We start from the raw sequence: 16,833 nt of genomic DNA, 5'->3' as shown, positions 1-16,833 counted from the left end.
TGTATCTGCCGACCCAGAAGTAATCGCAAAGTGTCTTGCTGAGCATGATGCTCACACCTCTGCATCTGAGAATTACTGCCCAGCCTTTCATCTCCTCAATCAGCGGGTGGAATGACCACACTTATTCTTTTGCTCCACACTACCCTGAGCCATATAATTCTCCCTTCAGTGAGTGGGAATTTTTCAGTTCCCTTGCTGACTGTCCTGATATATCACCTGGCCCAGACCACATCAATTCCCAAATGCTTAAACATCTGTCAGCAGATTACCAGTGCCACTTCCTTGCCATCTTCAACCACATCTGCAGCGATGGCAAATTCCCGTCACAATGGTGGGAAAGTATCCAGTTCCATGCTAAAGCCCAATGAGAACCTGCTGGATGTGGATAGCTATCATCCTCTCAGCCTCATCAATGTTCTGTGCAAGCTGCTTGAAAGTATGGTGTGCCGGCAGTTGTGTTGGCTCATTGAGTCTTGGGGCCCCCGCAGGCCGTCATCGCCACACGTTTTCACAGAGGCATCGCAAAACATAACTGTAGTATGCTGAATTCGGTGTTTGGTTGGGTGGGATGAATTCTTTGTGCACAATTCCCTTGGTATCAAAGAAAACTATGATCATGCTCTTCACCTGTCTCACTTTTTTGGGTCTTGGAGAGCCCAGGTTCTTCCACTGGGACGATTGTTGCTTTGTCTCTTGGTCATAACAGTAAATCCAGCTCTCGTCGATGGTGATAACCCATGACAAGAAGGGTGGATCATCAGATGCAGTCTGACGAAGGTCCTTGAACACTTCGCAGATCCTTCGTAAAATCACCACACACCAAACACAAAGTATTACGGAAATCCCTGTGGACATGCAACACATCCTCCCAGCTGAATGACACTCCGCACACTGACTCATCAGATAGGCAGCTCTTGCCACCTAGCAGTGCAAAGATCTACTACTCCTACTTTCCAGATGGCAGCACCAGTCCCAAAAATTTTGGATTCCACCTCGTATTACCTCAGTGTATGTCACAGGGCATAAGAAAAAGATGGTCATTACAAAACCACCATGGAACACTAGAATCTTGGAGAGAGGTCACATGGACAGCCGAGTCACAGTATATGTGGGTTTATGCTAATGGTGGTGTCTGAGCACATTAAATGCTGCAAAACAATGCAGGGCATCCCACTTGTCAGTCTAGGGGAGTTTTTGTGTGTGGACACTGACACAGTTGCCATTGTCTCTCACTAGCAAATGATACAGGAACTTACTGTCCAGTCACAATCACCCATTTGTTTGCCTACACCTCCTCCTCTCCCCTCTACCACAGGCCACCTGACTTTTTAGCAAGGCAATACACACACCAGCTTATCATTCCCAGATTGTCGGAAACACTACACATACTTTAGGGTGCGTGTTTTGCTCCCCAGCTTACCTGTGTTCAATCCAACTGAGCACATATAGGAGGGCATCTAGTGATGTGAGGGCCTTAGACTTAACTCCAACCAATTATCATTAGAAGGGTTTAGTATTTGGTTATGATTCTACCATCTCAGCAAACAGTGATATGATTAAAGATTACGTCCTACTTCAGTATTGCCACACATTCCAGCAACTACCTACTTTGGGCTGTATGTACTCCAGTATTTGTAGTTGGATTTCATTTCTTAGCTAATGGCATGATGCTTGTTAATAGTTATGATCTGTTATGCATTTGATTAATGGTGTCACACTGTAAGTATACAATAGGTCATGGATGATGATTAGTTTATTATATTTGTTTTTGTAATTACTCTCTGTGCCTATTTTTTTCCTTCCTTCTGGTATGCTGATACTGAAAGTAGTCTGTTTCTGACTGAAACTGGTCGTTTAATAAAGTGGCAATACAGCTGCGTGCAACCCATGATTTTTAAAAAAAATCTAGAATCTGTAAATCATTGAGTACTCAAAATAATGTAAAAAAGGATACTTTTAGGTAGTCACTTCAGTACAGATGTGTGATGGACAATACATAGGAACACTTAGAACCATCAAAAAATCAGCTCTCGTACTTTTTTGAGTGATACTGGTTCAAACCCCTTCTGTCTGGGACAGCTGGATGGGGAGCAGTTAAGTACTGGGAGCTCTCTCTCTCTCTCTCTCTCTCTCTCTCTCTCTCTCTCTCTTTGCATTGTTAAGTAGTGCAATAGTTTTGTAAGAGGGTATAATCCTTTCATAAATTTGTTAAATTCATGAAGAGCCTGACAGGATGGACAGTATTTACCTGTAGGAGACAACTTTCTGTAAAGATGACGTAGACAAATCAAGCAATATTCTTATCTCTTGGAGCAACAAGGCCATTTTTCAGGGGACAAATGATGAAATCATTGTGTAGGAAAGAGAGGGGAGTAATGTCACATAATCCACATTAAGAGGAACTGGTGATATATCAGGAACAGAGGCCGTTTATCTATGTGGCATGTGTTATGGGATTCATGGTGTCAGTGCCTAGCAGCTATACTGCACATTTTCTTGGGGGGGGGGGGGGTAATAAGCCATTACCACAAATAAACTAAAAACAATAATAGTATTATGAGACTGTGGGCTACAGTGGATAATAGATCACTGAAAAAATGCTTCAAGAATACATTTGTTGTACGACAGTAAGTCATAAATTATCCAGACTTTTCATAAAACACTTAATTTACTTTGATTTACACATTACTTTTCAAAGTAGTCTCCCTTCTTTGAAATGCCCTCAGTCCAGTGAGCCACAAGCCAAAAAGAAGGTTTCTGGTTGGTTGCAAAGCCACTGATGCACTGCTTTGGAGCACGTCTGTGTCTGAGAAAATATACGTCCTTGCAAAGTGCCTTTCACTGATGCAACAAATAAAGGTCTGATGGAGCAAGATCTGAACTTCCAGGAAGATGTTCCAGCAGCTCAAAACCCAATTTCTGGAGGGTTTCAGTACGAGCGTTACTGTGTGACAAAGAAACTCTCCATGACAAAAGATCTCCGTTTGCTGTGAACTGCTGCTTCATGTTCCTTAGGCAACAATGCACAGTAATAGTCTTTGTTGAGGGTTTTCCCCTTCTCCATGTAATCTTCCAGTATAGGCCATTTCGTGTCCCAAAACACAATTAGCATAACCATCCACGCTTATGCCGCACACTTGAATTTTTTCTTCACTGGTGATTTTGGGTGCTTCACTCCATACTCTGGAGTTTTGATTCTGTCTCATAGTGATGAGCCATTTCATCACAAGTCACTAATCCTTGAAAAAATGACTCACCACCTCTTTCGTAATGGTTGTGTAAGCGATGATAGCTCTCAGGATGTTTGAGTTTGTGTTCTTCAGTGAGTTGTCAATAGCACCCATCACGAGCAAAGTTTACGGAAACTAAGTTTATAATGGATGATGGTATAGGCAGAACCATAACTGATGTTCAGTGCAGATGCTACACAATCAATAGCAACCTACCTATTTGTCAAAACCATCAATTGAGCTTGCTCCATTATGTCTGCCATTGTGGACATTGACAGGCACCCTGTTGTGCATCAAAATTGTCCAGCCAGTTTTGAACTTCTCAATTCACTTGACCACAGCAATGTACTGTCCCAATACTGCACTAACAGTCTACAATGAATTTCAGCCAGTTTCACTGCTTCTGGCCAAAGAAATAGTATCATTGTCCTTTTTTTTTTTTCCTTTGTGCAAACCAATAGTGGAGTGGGCATGTTTACACTGCCACTGCTGGCTCACTACTACTCTGATGAAGGTCAAGAAAGGCACACATCACCACATTAGTACCAACTGTAAACACACATTCGCAGAACACAGTATAACTACTGCCAAAGCATTTCTTTAAGGAAGCCAAGATAATTTTTGACCTACCCTAGTAATTCAACTTTATTAAACCATAAAGGTTACTAGTCTAGACGCACTGAGTCATCATTTTCAAATGCAATCACAAACCTGGAAAAATGCATTAATAATTTATTGTTTTAGTGACTGTGGCTTGACAACCATTTGTGGAGTCAAATAAATATTTTAAATTTTATTCGGTCACACTCCTCAGTGACAATTATGTCGAAATACAAAATTTATTAAACCACATTTTACATACTAAAATTGGTACAGCCTCTGGTCTCCATCAAATTACTATGTACTTGTGCCACCATATTGTTGGGAAAAAATGTTTGCTTTACATTATTGACACACTTCAGCTAAAAATCATTTGTTGGCATACTCTCACACCAAACATGGCAGACCTCTAGCCAAAACAGATAAGACAAGAAGTTCAGATTAAGATTAATTATAATTTATCTCACATAGTTTTGTTTTTTCGTGGCTGTTTTTCATTCCTTTCACTAATTTTGTGTTTAGTCAGTGTGCCTGAGCTTCATCTATGTTTCAATGCATTTTTGTAGTTTTAATACATGCTTTAGTGTTTAACTTACTCATATGGACTTGCCCACCCATTCTCTCCTGACAAATGTTCTCACGCTCCCTCTGCTAAGCAAGATATAGATCAGACTTTCACAAGCAATTTGTCATGGCATTTTACTGTGTGGCATAGTACTATTAACTATGATGCAGAACTTTGTAATTTTCACATGTATAAACTTTATAACATGTCTCATTACTTTTCAACATGAACTGCAATCCAGATCAAGGCAATCTACACAAATTAGTGCATGCAATGGTGGACAACTGCCTGTTCTGCTTGTTGCTAGTTTGAGTGATGGTAAATGCTTGTAATATGGTTATCTTTGTCTTCCCACTTTGTGAAAACAAGTAAGAACCCCTGGTGATTTGTCAGTTTTAGAGTATCCACAGCTAGACATTATCTTCACATTTTACTGTATAGGAACCCTACAATTCTTTAGTGCTAACTACTGCGCCTCCTCCCAAAACACACACACACACACACACACACACACACACACACACACACACTCACTCACTCTCTCTCTCTCTCTCTCTCTTTAAAAGAATTCGAACATGTCCCATGATACAAGCCTGTGAAAATGTATAGTACAGAGCAAACACGAATTTGTCAACATTTACCTTTCATGCAAGTAAGAACGAGCCCATTACAACCAATAGGAGGTGCTGATTTGAGACGTGTTTTCCATTTCCGTCATGGTCAGAAGTATCTGTGCACAGCAGCAGTTCTGTGCTCCATCATAATAGTATATTATTATTATTATTATTATTATTATGTCAATGTGGTAGCAAGGCAGTAAAATAGATTAAGAACGAATTTTTGTGAAAATTGCAAACAAAGGGTGGCAGAAGGAAGAAGAATGATGCAGAACATTAACATGGCCGCGAGCGTAAACGCACGTAATTCTAAGCTATGAAAAGTTACAGTTGTGTGGTCAAGAAGGGCGACTGTGACAGTTGTAAAGTTGAAAAAACAAACACTAAACAAATGAATTTCAAGCCTACAACTCTCAATAAAGTCTTTACGAAGAGCATCGATGCTCTGAAGAAAGAAAACCAGGGCCTACGATTCAAACAAAAACCAATTTAAAGAGGACAAGACAAATGTGATAAACCATCCGAGTGGATAAAAGTGTCGCATAAAGGTAGTTCTTTATCCACGAAAATGTCAAAAAAAATCTGCAAAAACAGCTACAGTCTCAAAAAAAAAAAAAAAAAAAAAAAAAAAAAAAAGACAACACAATATTATGTTCTGCAAAAAGTGTTATTTAACATTAATATCTACATCTACATCTACATCTATACTCCGCAAGCCACCCGACGGTGTGTGGTGGAGGGTACCTTGAGTACCTCTACCGGTTCTCCCTTCTATTCCAATCTCGTATTGTTCGTGGAAAGGATTGTCGATATGCTTCTGTGTGGGCTCTAATCTCTCTGATTTTATCCTCATGGTCTCTTCGCGAGATATACACAGGAGGGACCAATATACTCTTCGGTGAAGGTATGTTCACGAAACTTTAACAAAAGCCCATACCGAGCTACTGAGCGGCTCTCCTGCAGAGTCTTTCACTGGAGTTTATCTATCATTATACTCAAACATAATAAGTGTTCCAAAATTCTACAACTGATTGACGTTAGAGATATAGGTCTATAGTTCTGCACATCTGTTCGACGTCCCTTCTTGAAGACGGGGATGACCTGTGCCCATTTCCAATCCTTTGGAATGCTACGCTCTTCTAGAGACCTACGGTACACCGCTGCAAGAAGGGGGGCAAGTTCCTTCGTGTACTCTGTGTAAAATCGAACTGGTATCCCATCAGGTCCAGCGGCCTTTCCTCTTTTGAGGAATTTTAATTGTTTCTCTATCCCTCTGTTGTCTATTTCGATATCTACCATTTTGTCATCTGTGCGACAATCTAGAGAAGAAACTACAGTGCAGTCTTCCCCTGTGAAACAGCTTTGGAAAAAGACATTTAGTATTTCGGCCTTTAATCTGTCATCCTCTGTTTCAGCGAGTGTATACCTGTCCCTTTTTCCCCCTAAGGTAAGTCTTTCCGCTCCCGGGGTTGGAATGACTCCTTACCCTCTCCCTTAAAACCCACATCCTTTCGTCTTTCCCTCTCCTTCCCCCTTTCCTGATGAAGCAACTGTGGGTTGTGAAACCTGAATTTTGTGTGTGTGTGTTTGTTAGTGTCTCTATCAACATACCAATGCTTTCGTTTGATAAGTTTCATCATCTTTGTTTTTAGATATAAATTACATAGTTGGGTTTATAAGAGTATTTTAGATGCTGTGGTTAACTTAGTCCATGTAATTGCTTTAGTTTAACTGATTATGATGTAGCAAACATGGCATTAATTGCCAGAGGAGTTTGACTATATGTGAAAGTTCATCACAGCTTTACAACACTAGGAAAGCTATTGTAATAGTATGCAAAGAATATATGATTAAATCATTACTATTTAAGTAACAAACTTCAGTAGTACCAAAAACAATGTTACGATAAAGGTACAAATACCTGTTCTAACAAAAGTGGTCAGTCACAATTGTATAGCACGCTTTAAATGAACATGGTGTACAAACTACATAATTAGAATCTGTTAACCTTGAGTAGTGGCACTAGTAATCTGAGATATAAGGAAAAATATGGTTAAAATGAACTTACCTGAAGGAATACAAATGAATTGGTTCAGGATTCATAGCTTTATTTATTTGAAGTTGAGAGAAATATCTAATAGAAATAACAGAGTAATGTTTAACGTGTAATTCTATGAAGAGTTTGCAGGAATTTTATTTTCAGTATGTTACACGGTTAGGGCATAGCGAAGTGATGTGGAGCACAATGTTTGTAGTACCAACAAATGGTTGCCAAACACACAACTTTCTTCTTATTAGCAGCTTTAGTGAGTTTGGATAAGCATATTGGGCAGTAAATATGTATTGTTTACGAGTGTGATGGACGCAGCATTTCTGCAAGAAGTGACAGTGCTGCAGTTTGGTCCTGCTTTGTAGCACCAGCTGGTCTGGTGATTAATCCACACAGCTGTGCCCCTGCCTCAGACACATTGCACTCCATGGCGTAGTGCACTTCATGACAATGGACCATGTTATGAAATGATGAAAGAGTCAGTTCAGCTCTAGAGAGAGTAGACACTGAACCATCTACAAATTTGTAATACTCTACGTAACTGACAAAATCTGAACTGCAGGCAGTTGTATATGGGAGGTTCTAGAATTTGTGTGTGTTGGAAGAACAGATTTACATCTTCAAAACTGACTTCTTTAATTTGGTAGCCTGTGAACATAGATAAGCACGACTTCCCTCTCCAACGCAGGTCAAACTGCATGGGAGACTAAGTCCACGAATCAGTCCTGAGACTGGTTTGACGCAGCTCTCCATGCTACTCTATCCTGTGCAAGCTGCTTCATCTCCCAGTACCTACTGCAACCTACATCCTTCTGAATCTGTTTGGTGTATTCATCTCTTGGTCTCCCTCTACGATTTTTACCCTCCACGCTGCCGTCCAATACTAAATTGGTGATCCCTTGATGCCTCAGAACGTGTCCTACCAACCGATCCCTTCTTCTAGTCAAGTTGTGCCACAAACTCCTCTTCTCCTGAATCCTATTCAATACCTCCTCATTAGTTCATCCCTCAAAGCTACCCATTCTTCTTCTACTGTATTTTTTCCCCCATTCCTGTCAATTGCTCCCTTATGCTCTCTCTGAAACTCTGTACAACCTCTGGTTCTTTTAGTTTATCCAGGTCCCATCTCCTCAAATTCCCACCTTTTTGCAGTTTCTTCAGTTTTAATCTACAGGTCATAACCAATAGATTGTGGTCAGAGTCCACATCTGCCCCTGGAAATGTCTTACAATTTAAAACCTGGTTCCTAAATCTCTGTCTTACCATTATATAATCTATCTGGAACCTGTCAGTGTCTCCAGGCTTCTTCCATGTATACAGCCTTCTTTTATGCTTCTTGAACCAAGTGTTAGAGGGAGATATCAAGTCAGTATCGGCTCTATCACACGAAGCCCCCTCTGAATGTTTAGCACATACAGCAGGAATTATCATACAGGATATTGAGAAAACACAGTGTACAAAGAAGGCTGCTTACAAAACACCTGCATGTCCCATCTCAGAATGTTGCTCAAGTGTGTGGTATTCACACCACATTCAACTTCCAGGAATACTGAATGTGTACGAAGAAGGGCAGTGCAAATGGTCACGGGTTTAACACAAAGGAGTCACAGAAATGCTGAAAAACATTGTCACACATCTGAAGATAAACTCCAATTATCTCACAAACACATAATTACAAAATTTCTAGAGTCAGGCTTAAGTCGGGAATCTAGTAATTATATTTCAGCTCCATACATATCAGTCTCATAAGGACCACAAAAACATGTGGTACAATGCTAAGTAACCTCTGCCATGCACCTCACAGTGGTCTGCTATGTATGAGTTTGTATGTAGATGAAGACAGACCTGGTTAAATGTAGCTCGGCAAAGGCACTGGACTGTTAGAAGAAGAGGAGCCCAGACTACCAAGACAACATCAATGAAGCTGTATCAAACCAAGAGTTGCAGTTTCTGTGAATTAAGGAATGCCTTCTCTTTCTCATAGCTTAACGAAAGTGGCGCAAGGGATGAGGACATCCTACAGGGTTATTACAAATGATTGAAGCGATTTCACAGCGCTGCAATAGCTTTATTATTTGAGATATTTTCACAATGCTTTGCACACACATACAAAAACTCAAAAAGTTTTCTTAGGCATTCACAAATGTTCGATATGTGCCCCTTTAGTGATTCAGCAGACATCAAGCCGATAATCAAGTTCCTCTCACACTCGGCGCAGCATGTCCCCATCAATGAGTTCGAAAGCATTGTTGATGCGAGCTCGCAGTTCTGGCACGTTTCTTGGTAGAGGAGGTTTAAACACTGAATCTTTTACATCACTATGCGTGAAACTTGCCCGCACGCGTTCAACCGTTTCTTCGCTCACTGCAGGCCGACCCGTTGATTTCCCCTTACAGAGGCATCCAGAAGCTTTAAACTGCGCATACCATCACCGAATGGAGTTAGCAGTTGGTAGATCTTTGTTGAACTTCGTCCTGAAGTGTTGTTGCACTGTTATGACTGACTGATGTAAGTGCATTTCAAGCACGACATACGCTTTCTCGGCTCCTGTCGCCATTTTGTCTCACTGCGCTCTCGAGCCCTCTGGCGGCAGAAACCTGAAGTGCGGCTTCAGTCGAACAAAACTTTATGAGTTTTTCTACGTATCTGTAGTGTGTCGTGACCATATGTCAATGAATGGAGCTACAGTGAATTTATGAAATCGCTTCAATTATTTGTAATAGCCCTGTAGTTTCAATAGCTGTACCTCTGTTTGTCTGTTGACCATCAAAGGTTAAGAAGTTATGAGTGACGAAGTTTGCTAGTGCGAAAAGGAAGACGACTGCGGAAGTGTTTTCAGTGGATGTTGGGAGAGGAGACTGAGGTACATAGTAGTTACATCTACAGTAAGAATGCAAGATTTGAGATACAAAAGCAGTCAGAAACGAATAGAGATCCTCCAGCAATTGGCTGGGATCATTGCTATATGAATGATGGTTTGGGCTGATAGATGCTGGGCTACAACCAAAGCTTAAATTGGTTGGAACCGTAGGCCCAAAATCACTGTTCAGAGTGGTTGGGGGCTTGAAGCTGTAGGACAGTACGGATTGTTACCACTGGCTATTTTTGGTTGAAAAACAGTAGAAATGCAGTGATCATGTAGGATTCGAAAGTCTTTGAAGGTTGTCACAAGGGAATGTGATGGACCTAGTATTTTTAGAATTTACTGGAGTTCATTAAGGGTAATCAGAATGAGGTCAAGAAACACGTACACAACCTCTGTGCATCATCAGTCATATACCAGTTGTGGAACTACTGTCCACTGGGCGAGTGAGGATAAAATTTTATAGGTGAATTTTGTTTCACGGCCCATGGTCCAAGACATAATTCCCTACCTGTTTCATCTTCCAATGCTAGAGATAGCATCAGAGGCTTTAATGAGACAGAAAGCAGTTACAGTCTCAAACAAACTCAGTGAGACAAACTGTTTATATACATAACTATGCCACAATCGGTTAGCGGCATAATCAGACCACTACCCAAGATCGTAGCATTGTGCTGACGTATGTTATGGACGTTATAGTAGGTACAAAGACCCATAACTTGTCTAATTTCAGTCCTTTATTGGTGTTAAAGTCTATTTTCTGCTTTTGAATTCCTTTGGCCTCTATGTACATCTTAACACAGATATGGTTAGATCTTAATAAAACCACAATATCAGAGTAACTAATTTACTGGTTCCCTAGTCCAGTGCATCATCATCTGCTGCTGCTGCTGACTAATACATATTCCTCCTATCACAGTTGCTTGTGTTCCTTCCACTTATAAAAATTGTCACTGGCAGAGCACTCAGAAAACAAGGTATTGAGACAGTGTTTAAACCAACATTAATGCAGTATTAATATTTGAATACTGCAAAGGACCTAAGCCTGCCACTTGCCATAGCAGGAGTATATGAAACTCCTTTGCAGTTGTAATCAGGTGTCATAGGAATTGCAAAATGAAGAATTAACATTTACGTTAAGGAATGCATGAGTAACTGTTGTCTAGACAATATAGATAAATCAGTACTTACAGATCATGCACTGGAACCATACATTCAGACAAGAGCTCAGAAATGTGAACAATTATTGCATTTTGGTTATGCACTTCTTCAATCAAAGAGGTCCTTAACCCATTTGCTCCTACAACTTCACCACCAGATAAATTTCTATGCCACAACAGAAGCTAAAATGTGCCTGAGAATTGATTCCATTTATTGAATACTGTCCTCAGTTAATGGGAGTTTTAGGGAGCATTAAAATTAGAAAATATGGAAGAAATTTATTTGTAAACAATCCTTTTACTTATGATATAGCAGACAATGTACATATCCTTCACATACAAATGTAGTGCAAAAACATAGTGACCTCAGTAGAAATCATTTATAACACTCAGATGTTAACAGATGTCCAGCAACAGTAACAATGGTGCATGTAAAATTCCTACTTTAATATCTATACCATCAAGATAACAGTGCACACAGCAGGAAGAAACACGTAAGTTAACACTTCTTAAGTATAAAAATATAAAAAATATCCATTTCACTTCAAAGAGTGCTCAGATCCTCTCAGTACGTATTTTGTACACCTCATCACTGACTAAAATGACAGATCAGCAATAAATTACTCCTAAGCCAAACATAAAATGCCACCACCTTCATGAATCACTAAAGTACTTATAAATATTCTATTAGTACCACTTCCATTCTATTTACTTTAATTAGGAACAGATTGTTGTGATAACACTCCGACCTGGAAGTGAAAATAAACTGAGAAATGGCAGTACACGCAAAGAAACAATTTCAACAGCTGTCAGCCCAGTGCATAATACGAGTTATCTACATAATGAACCACAAAAATTTTTTCACAAAATGAATGTGAGTTATTAATATACAGTAATAAGGCATTGTGTGTGTGAAACCCATTTTATGTTCAGATGTATGCACATACACAAATATTACGTTTCTCAATAAGGGCGCTATCATTTTTTCTATTGCATAATCTGATTTTGGTAGAGTCAGTGCTGTAAGATACCCTTTTACTTTTACAAATGAGACTCCTTTTTTTAATAATAAATATCAACATCATTCACCCACTGCATTAAATTCCCTAAGACTTTGAAAATCTTATTACCACCCTTCTTCATTTAATACCAGTTTCATTTCTAAATATAATGCACACAACACAATCGAAATATACATAAAAGAAACTGAGATCTCATATAAAACTGAGATTTCATTTAAAACTGAGATTTCATTTAAAATGTAAAAGCAATTGCTTTCTATTAAACCAGTTAAATACAAGGTAACCAAAAACTTAAATACAGTAATAAATTGTAAACAGACAAGAGATTTACAGGGAACTGCTGCACTTCTTCCCTACTCCAAACAATATATTGAACTTTCATACTACCAGTAGTTTATCTGATTAACTGAAATTACAGAATCCTTTGGGGAAAAAAACTAGTAAAGATAGACATGATACACTATGGATTGCACTGTACATGAAAAAGATGATCTGATAGTTTCAGTTATCTGCAACATCAAATATTGCACACTTCAAAATCGAACCCGAAGTATTCGTGTTTGTAACAGAACCTTTTAAGTTGTGTTCATGTGATGTATTACATTTCTTGAAAAATATCTGACATAACTGTTTTCCTGGCATATTTCATTTAACCATAGTTAGCCACAAGGATGGAATCCTGTATCACATGCACTACAAGAAAAATATAAAATGAAGGACTAAAATGCCTCCCACAAAACATACATATTCATAAAAAAAGAAAAGCTTCAGATCTATCAAAAATACGCAATAGTTAATGGATGTAAGCAGCATTCAAAAAAGATATACAGGATGTAATAAATGTCTATGTGACTAGTTCTGATTAAACGAAACAGCACAAAAATATGTTTCTCCTTAGCCAATATGGCTCAGAACAATTGCAATGTTGTATGTTATACACATTGATACACTTTTAAGCATTGTATGTAAATACTCTATGAACCACACATTAAACATTCATCCTTGTTGGCTAGTGAACAAACCATTGCACTCATATTGTATGCTTCATCACTGTTGTTCTGCACCTTTGGGGTGGAATGGCCATTTGTTGAGGTGCTAACATTGCGTGATAATTTACTCTTGTCGACTGTGAACTGGATTGCTTGAGCCGCAGGCTTAGTACGAAGATAGTACATTCCTGTCTTCAGCCCCTAATAAACAGATACAAAAAGAAGAAATTTAAGCATTATAAGAACACTAAAAACAAATGTAAGAATTACTGTAATGTTTTGCTTTCCATAACTTTATCTCCTTATGGGACACAAGCAATAGCTCCCACATGTATCTACATGGACGGTTACTTCTTGTAACTTTTCTTTCTTCGTAAGACAAGTACGTTATCTTGTTTCTCTGTAGACAATGAATCTACTGTCCCTATACGTCAAAGGTGTCTACTTCCATTAATACTCTTATTCTTTGTTATATCATTAAATCAAAATAAATACAATGCTTCGAACTGCTGTACAGTATTCTGTTTGTGGGCCAGGGAGTAGAGTTATGACTACATTTCAGAGAACAATGTTAATTAACTGAATACCATCAGTTTAATATAACTTACATAATGTAAGCAGAGCATAGAAGATGAATGGATGATACTGCTACTTTAAAGTAGAACTAACAAGCTGTGTTTTGAGAGTCTGTGGAGTGTGTAGTAAGACAAAAATTAGTTGATGAAGGTATACAATTCAAATGGAGGAGCGATACCTGGAGAAAGTTTTAAACAGCGGTCCACACTTCACACGAAAAATACAAATTTCATGCAATGTAAACCAATGTAAACAAAATGGTTGCATTCTTGTTTATTCCACCTCAATCATGAGTAAACATATCTGCTGCATCAAACAAAAACTGGACACCTAGCAATGTCACTGTTATATCACTGTGACAAAAAAGTGCACTAATAATACTGTACTCAATTTGGTCATGGTAATTTGCATTTGTCGACTAAAACAAGGTGCCTGGCTTATCATTCATTTCTGTAATTTATTTCATATTTTCTCGTTCTGACATTACAGACTCTGTAACACCAAAAGTGTCTGCGTCAACGTAATCCTTAGATATTCTCTAAATAGATATTAAATATTAAAATAACTTTATAGCAGTCTTCAAAAACATTTTATGTGTGATCAGAATATTATTTACTGCTAACCAGTCAGTCATTACGTCCATTACATCAGTATATAACTTGCTTCTGCCATTTAGGCAGGTCGGATATTTTGTGACATTTCAGCTTGCACTTGAGAATGGCTATACAGCCGAAAACATGACTGCGTGAAATAAATTAATAGTTATTTACAGTTTCATGGTGGGAATTTCTTTCAAAACTGTTGTGTATGTAGCAGGAATGCTGCAAGTCTGCAAACTCGTGTACTTGCTCTAATTTCCACTTGCACCTGACAACAGACAGGCGACGAGTGGCCTGCAGCGGAGACTCATGGTCTTATGTGCACATGGAGATGGCGTGTTCAGAGATGTCACAAGACCCGCTGACGAGGTTAAAGCGAGCTCATTTCTGATCCTTACATAATGTCCCTGTTGGTGGGATGCAAGTACAGTTACTCTAACAACATAAGTTTTTCACTTTCAAAACACATACGCATGCCAATAGTGTTTCACATCTAGGAATTATATCTTTTATGGAGGTTTTATAAGTAAGTTAGAAGCCTTTGATGAAAGTGAAGTTTCACTTTGGATTCATCTCATCTCAGTAACTTAAGTGTTCTTCCATAGTTACTCTCCATAAACCTCCTATCTTACATATATTCATAGCTGTAATAATTAGTATAGCTGTAATACTCAGCTGTTGTTGGGAATCGCAGTAATAACTTTTTTGCTCCACATTTGTTGATATTGTTCACGAACTGTCAGTGATGTGACTGAATGGACATGCTAATGAAATACTTATCACTTGATTTTAAGTAAACTATCTGGTGGGAAAATTTTTTCTTTCACACCTTACAGTATGATTTATTTGCTCAATAGAAGGCTGATTTTACTTCCATTATTCATCTTAGTTACTGTGCTGCATCCAGTTAAGAAAACATTGAATGAAATTTTACTTGTTTTGCAGAGGTGGTTCGTTTTAGGGCACTGACTGCTGCATATGAAACATAGATAAAATTTTGTGGTACTTCATAAACGATTCAAGATATTTAAACGAGATTTTGGCAAATGACAGCACACAAAGAAATGCGTATATTATATTGCCGTCGGACTAATACTTTAAACTTTTTCATTGATTGAGATGTGGATGCAACTATAATCTGTTTCAATGGAAAGTTGTATTTGTCTGAACAGCATTTAATATCTCGTCAAAAAGGAATACTCTGGGATTACACACATTAATATTTATGATTGTCTATGTAGGACACTCAGCTACAATCGGAACCTGTTTGTCGTTATGTTACAATATGTATTTGCTAAGTAACTTAATCACTTAAAACTTCTGGGCTATTAGGCCACACTAGATGCATAAAAGTTTCTCCTAACATTTCCTCTCTGACTGTGAGAGACATCTTCAAGGGCAAAATGGCGAACTACAATCAGAACTCGAGGGAGTGCGGAATATATAAGTAGTGTCGATTATAGCTCGTAATGCCAACATTCTTATGCTGCAATGTTGACATCCAAATTTTATCTTATTTAATACCTTTCTCCTTTCTGTTAAATTTATTATGGAGTTTATAAATCTCAATAGCCTCTTTATACATATGAGCATGATAATGCGATGTTTCGATATGACACTTGTCTTGGTGAATTTTATTTCAGTATCACCCTCCTGATAAACGTGTTCCAATACGGCCAATTAATGCACATGTCCCAGCCAGCAATTCCTCTTGTGTTCAACGTGACGGGTGGTAACGCTGCTTTCTGTGGTACCAATATAAACCAGTCCACAACTACAAAGAATGTTGTATCAACCAAGTGCAATCAAAGGATGTCATATGTCTTTTGCCGATCTTTTATGTTCCTGGTGGGTCTGAAGATAGTTTCCGCACCATACTTGCTGAACACAACAATTCTTATATGGAGGTGTCAGAAACTCTGCTTCATTTTTTTTATTCTGCTTCATTTTTTTTTTAATTCTTCTTCCTCTGCACCACCACGACAGTGTGCCATTTTCTCAATCAAAAACCAAGAAGATGACAACACCAACACAAATAAGATCACACGATCAAATGCACATGGGACGAACAATGGAAAGTAGCCGAGTACTCAGGGCAGAAATGCAACTACGCGAACACTATATGGTCGCTAAGTGCCTCGTGCATTAATGCGCCTGGAGCGTACAGACTCAAGCGGCTGACCACATTAACCTACCGGGAGCATAAAGGTGGCAGCAAGGAAGTGGATGTACACATGTCTAGAGCACCTGACAAAAGAATCAAAGGTGTGAGTAAACGTATCAAGGGCACCCAGGGATAACAGCAACCACACATTAACTCAGTCAGTCAAAAGGTTTAATGGTAGAGTGAAAACAGGTGACCAAGTCAGGATTCGGACCCACACCCTTTCAGATACCAGCCACATGCCCTATCACTAGATCACCACACCGGATGCAAATCAGATTGCACTTCCTGTGTCCTCTGCTCTCTCAAGTTATAGCAACTGTTCGTTAAGTGGCAATGGCATTGTTTTCACAACTTGAGTTGAAATCACCATAATTCAGAAAATTTGTACGAAATAT

General features: G+C 38.8%; 1 protein-coding gene across 1 annotated transcript in view; it reads right to left on the bottom strand.

Annotated features, from left to right (window-relative positions):
* Positions 1-11,349: 11,349 nt before the first annotated feature.
* Positions 11,350-16,833, bottom strand: part of LOC126092498 (ribonucleoside-diphosphate reductase large subunit) — a 91,582-nt gene continuing 86,098 nt past the window's right edge. Inside the window, exon 14 of the mRNA XM_049908121.1 lies at positions 11,350-13,297. Within this exon, the coding sequence (XP_049764078.1) occupies positions 13,082-13,297 (216 nt within the window). The 3' untranslated portion in view covers positions 11,350-13,081. The remainder of the gene's footprint in view (positions 13,298-16,833) is intronic.

This window comes from Schistocerca cancellata, chromosome 7 (assembly GCF_023864275.1).
Source record: "Schistocerca cancellata isolate TAMUIC-IGC-003103 chromosome 7, iqSchCanc2.1, whole genome shotgun sequence".
NCBI classification, from domain to species: Eukaryota; Metazoa; Arthropoda; class Insecta; order Orthoptera; family Acrididae; genus Schistocerca; species Schistocerca cancellata.
This window is presented reverse-complemented; position numbering and strand designations above follow the sequence as displayed.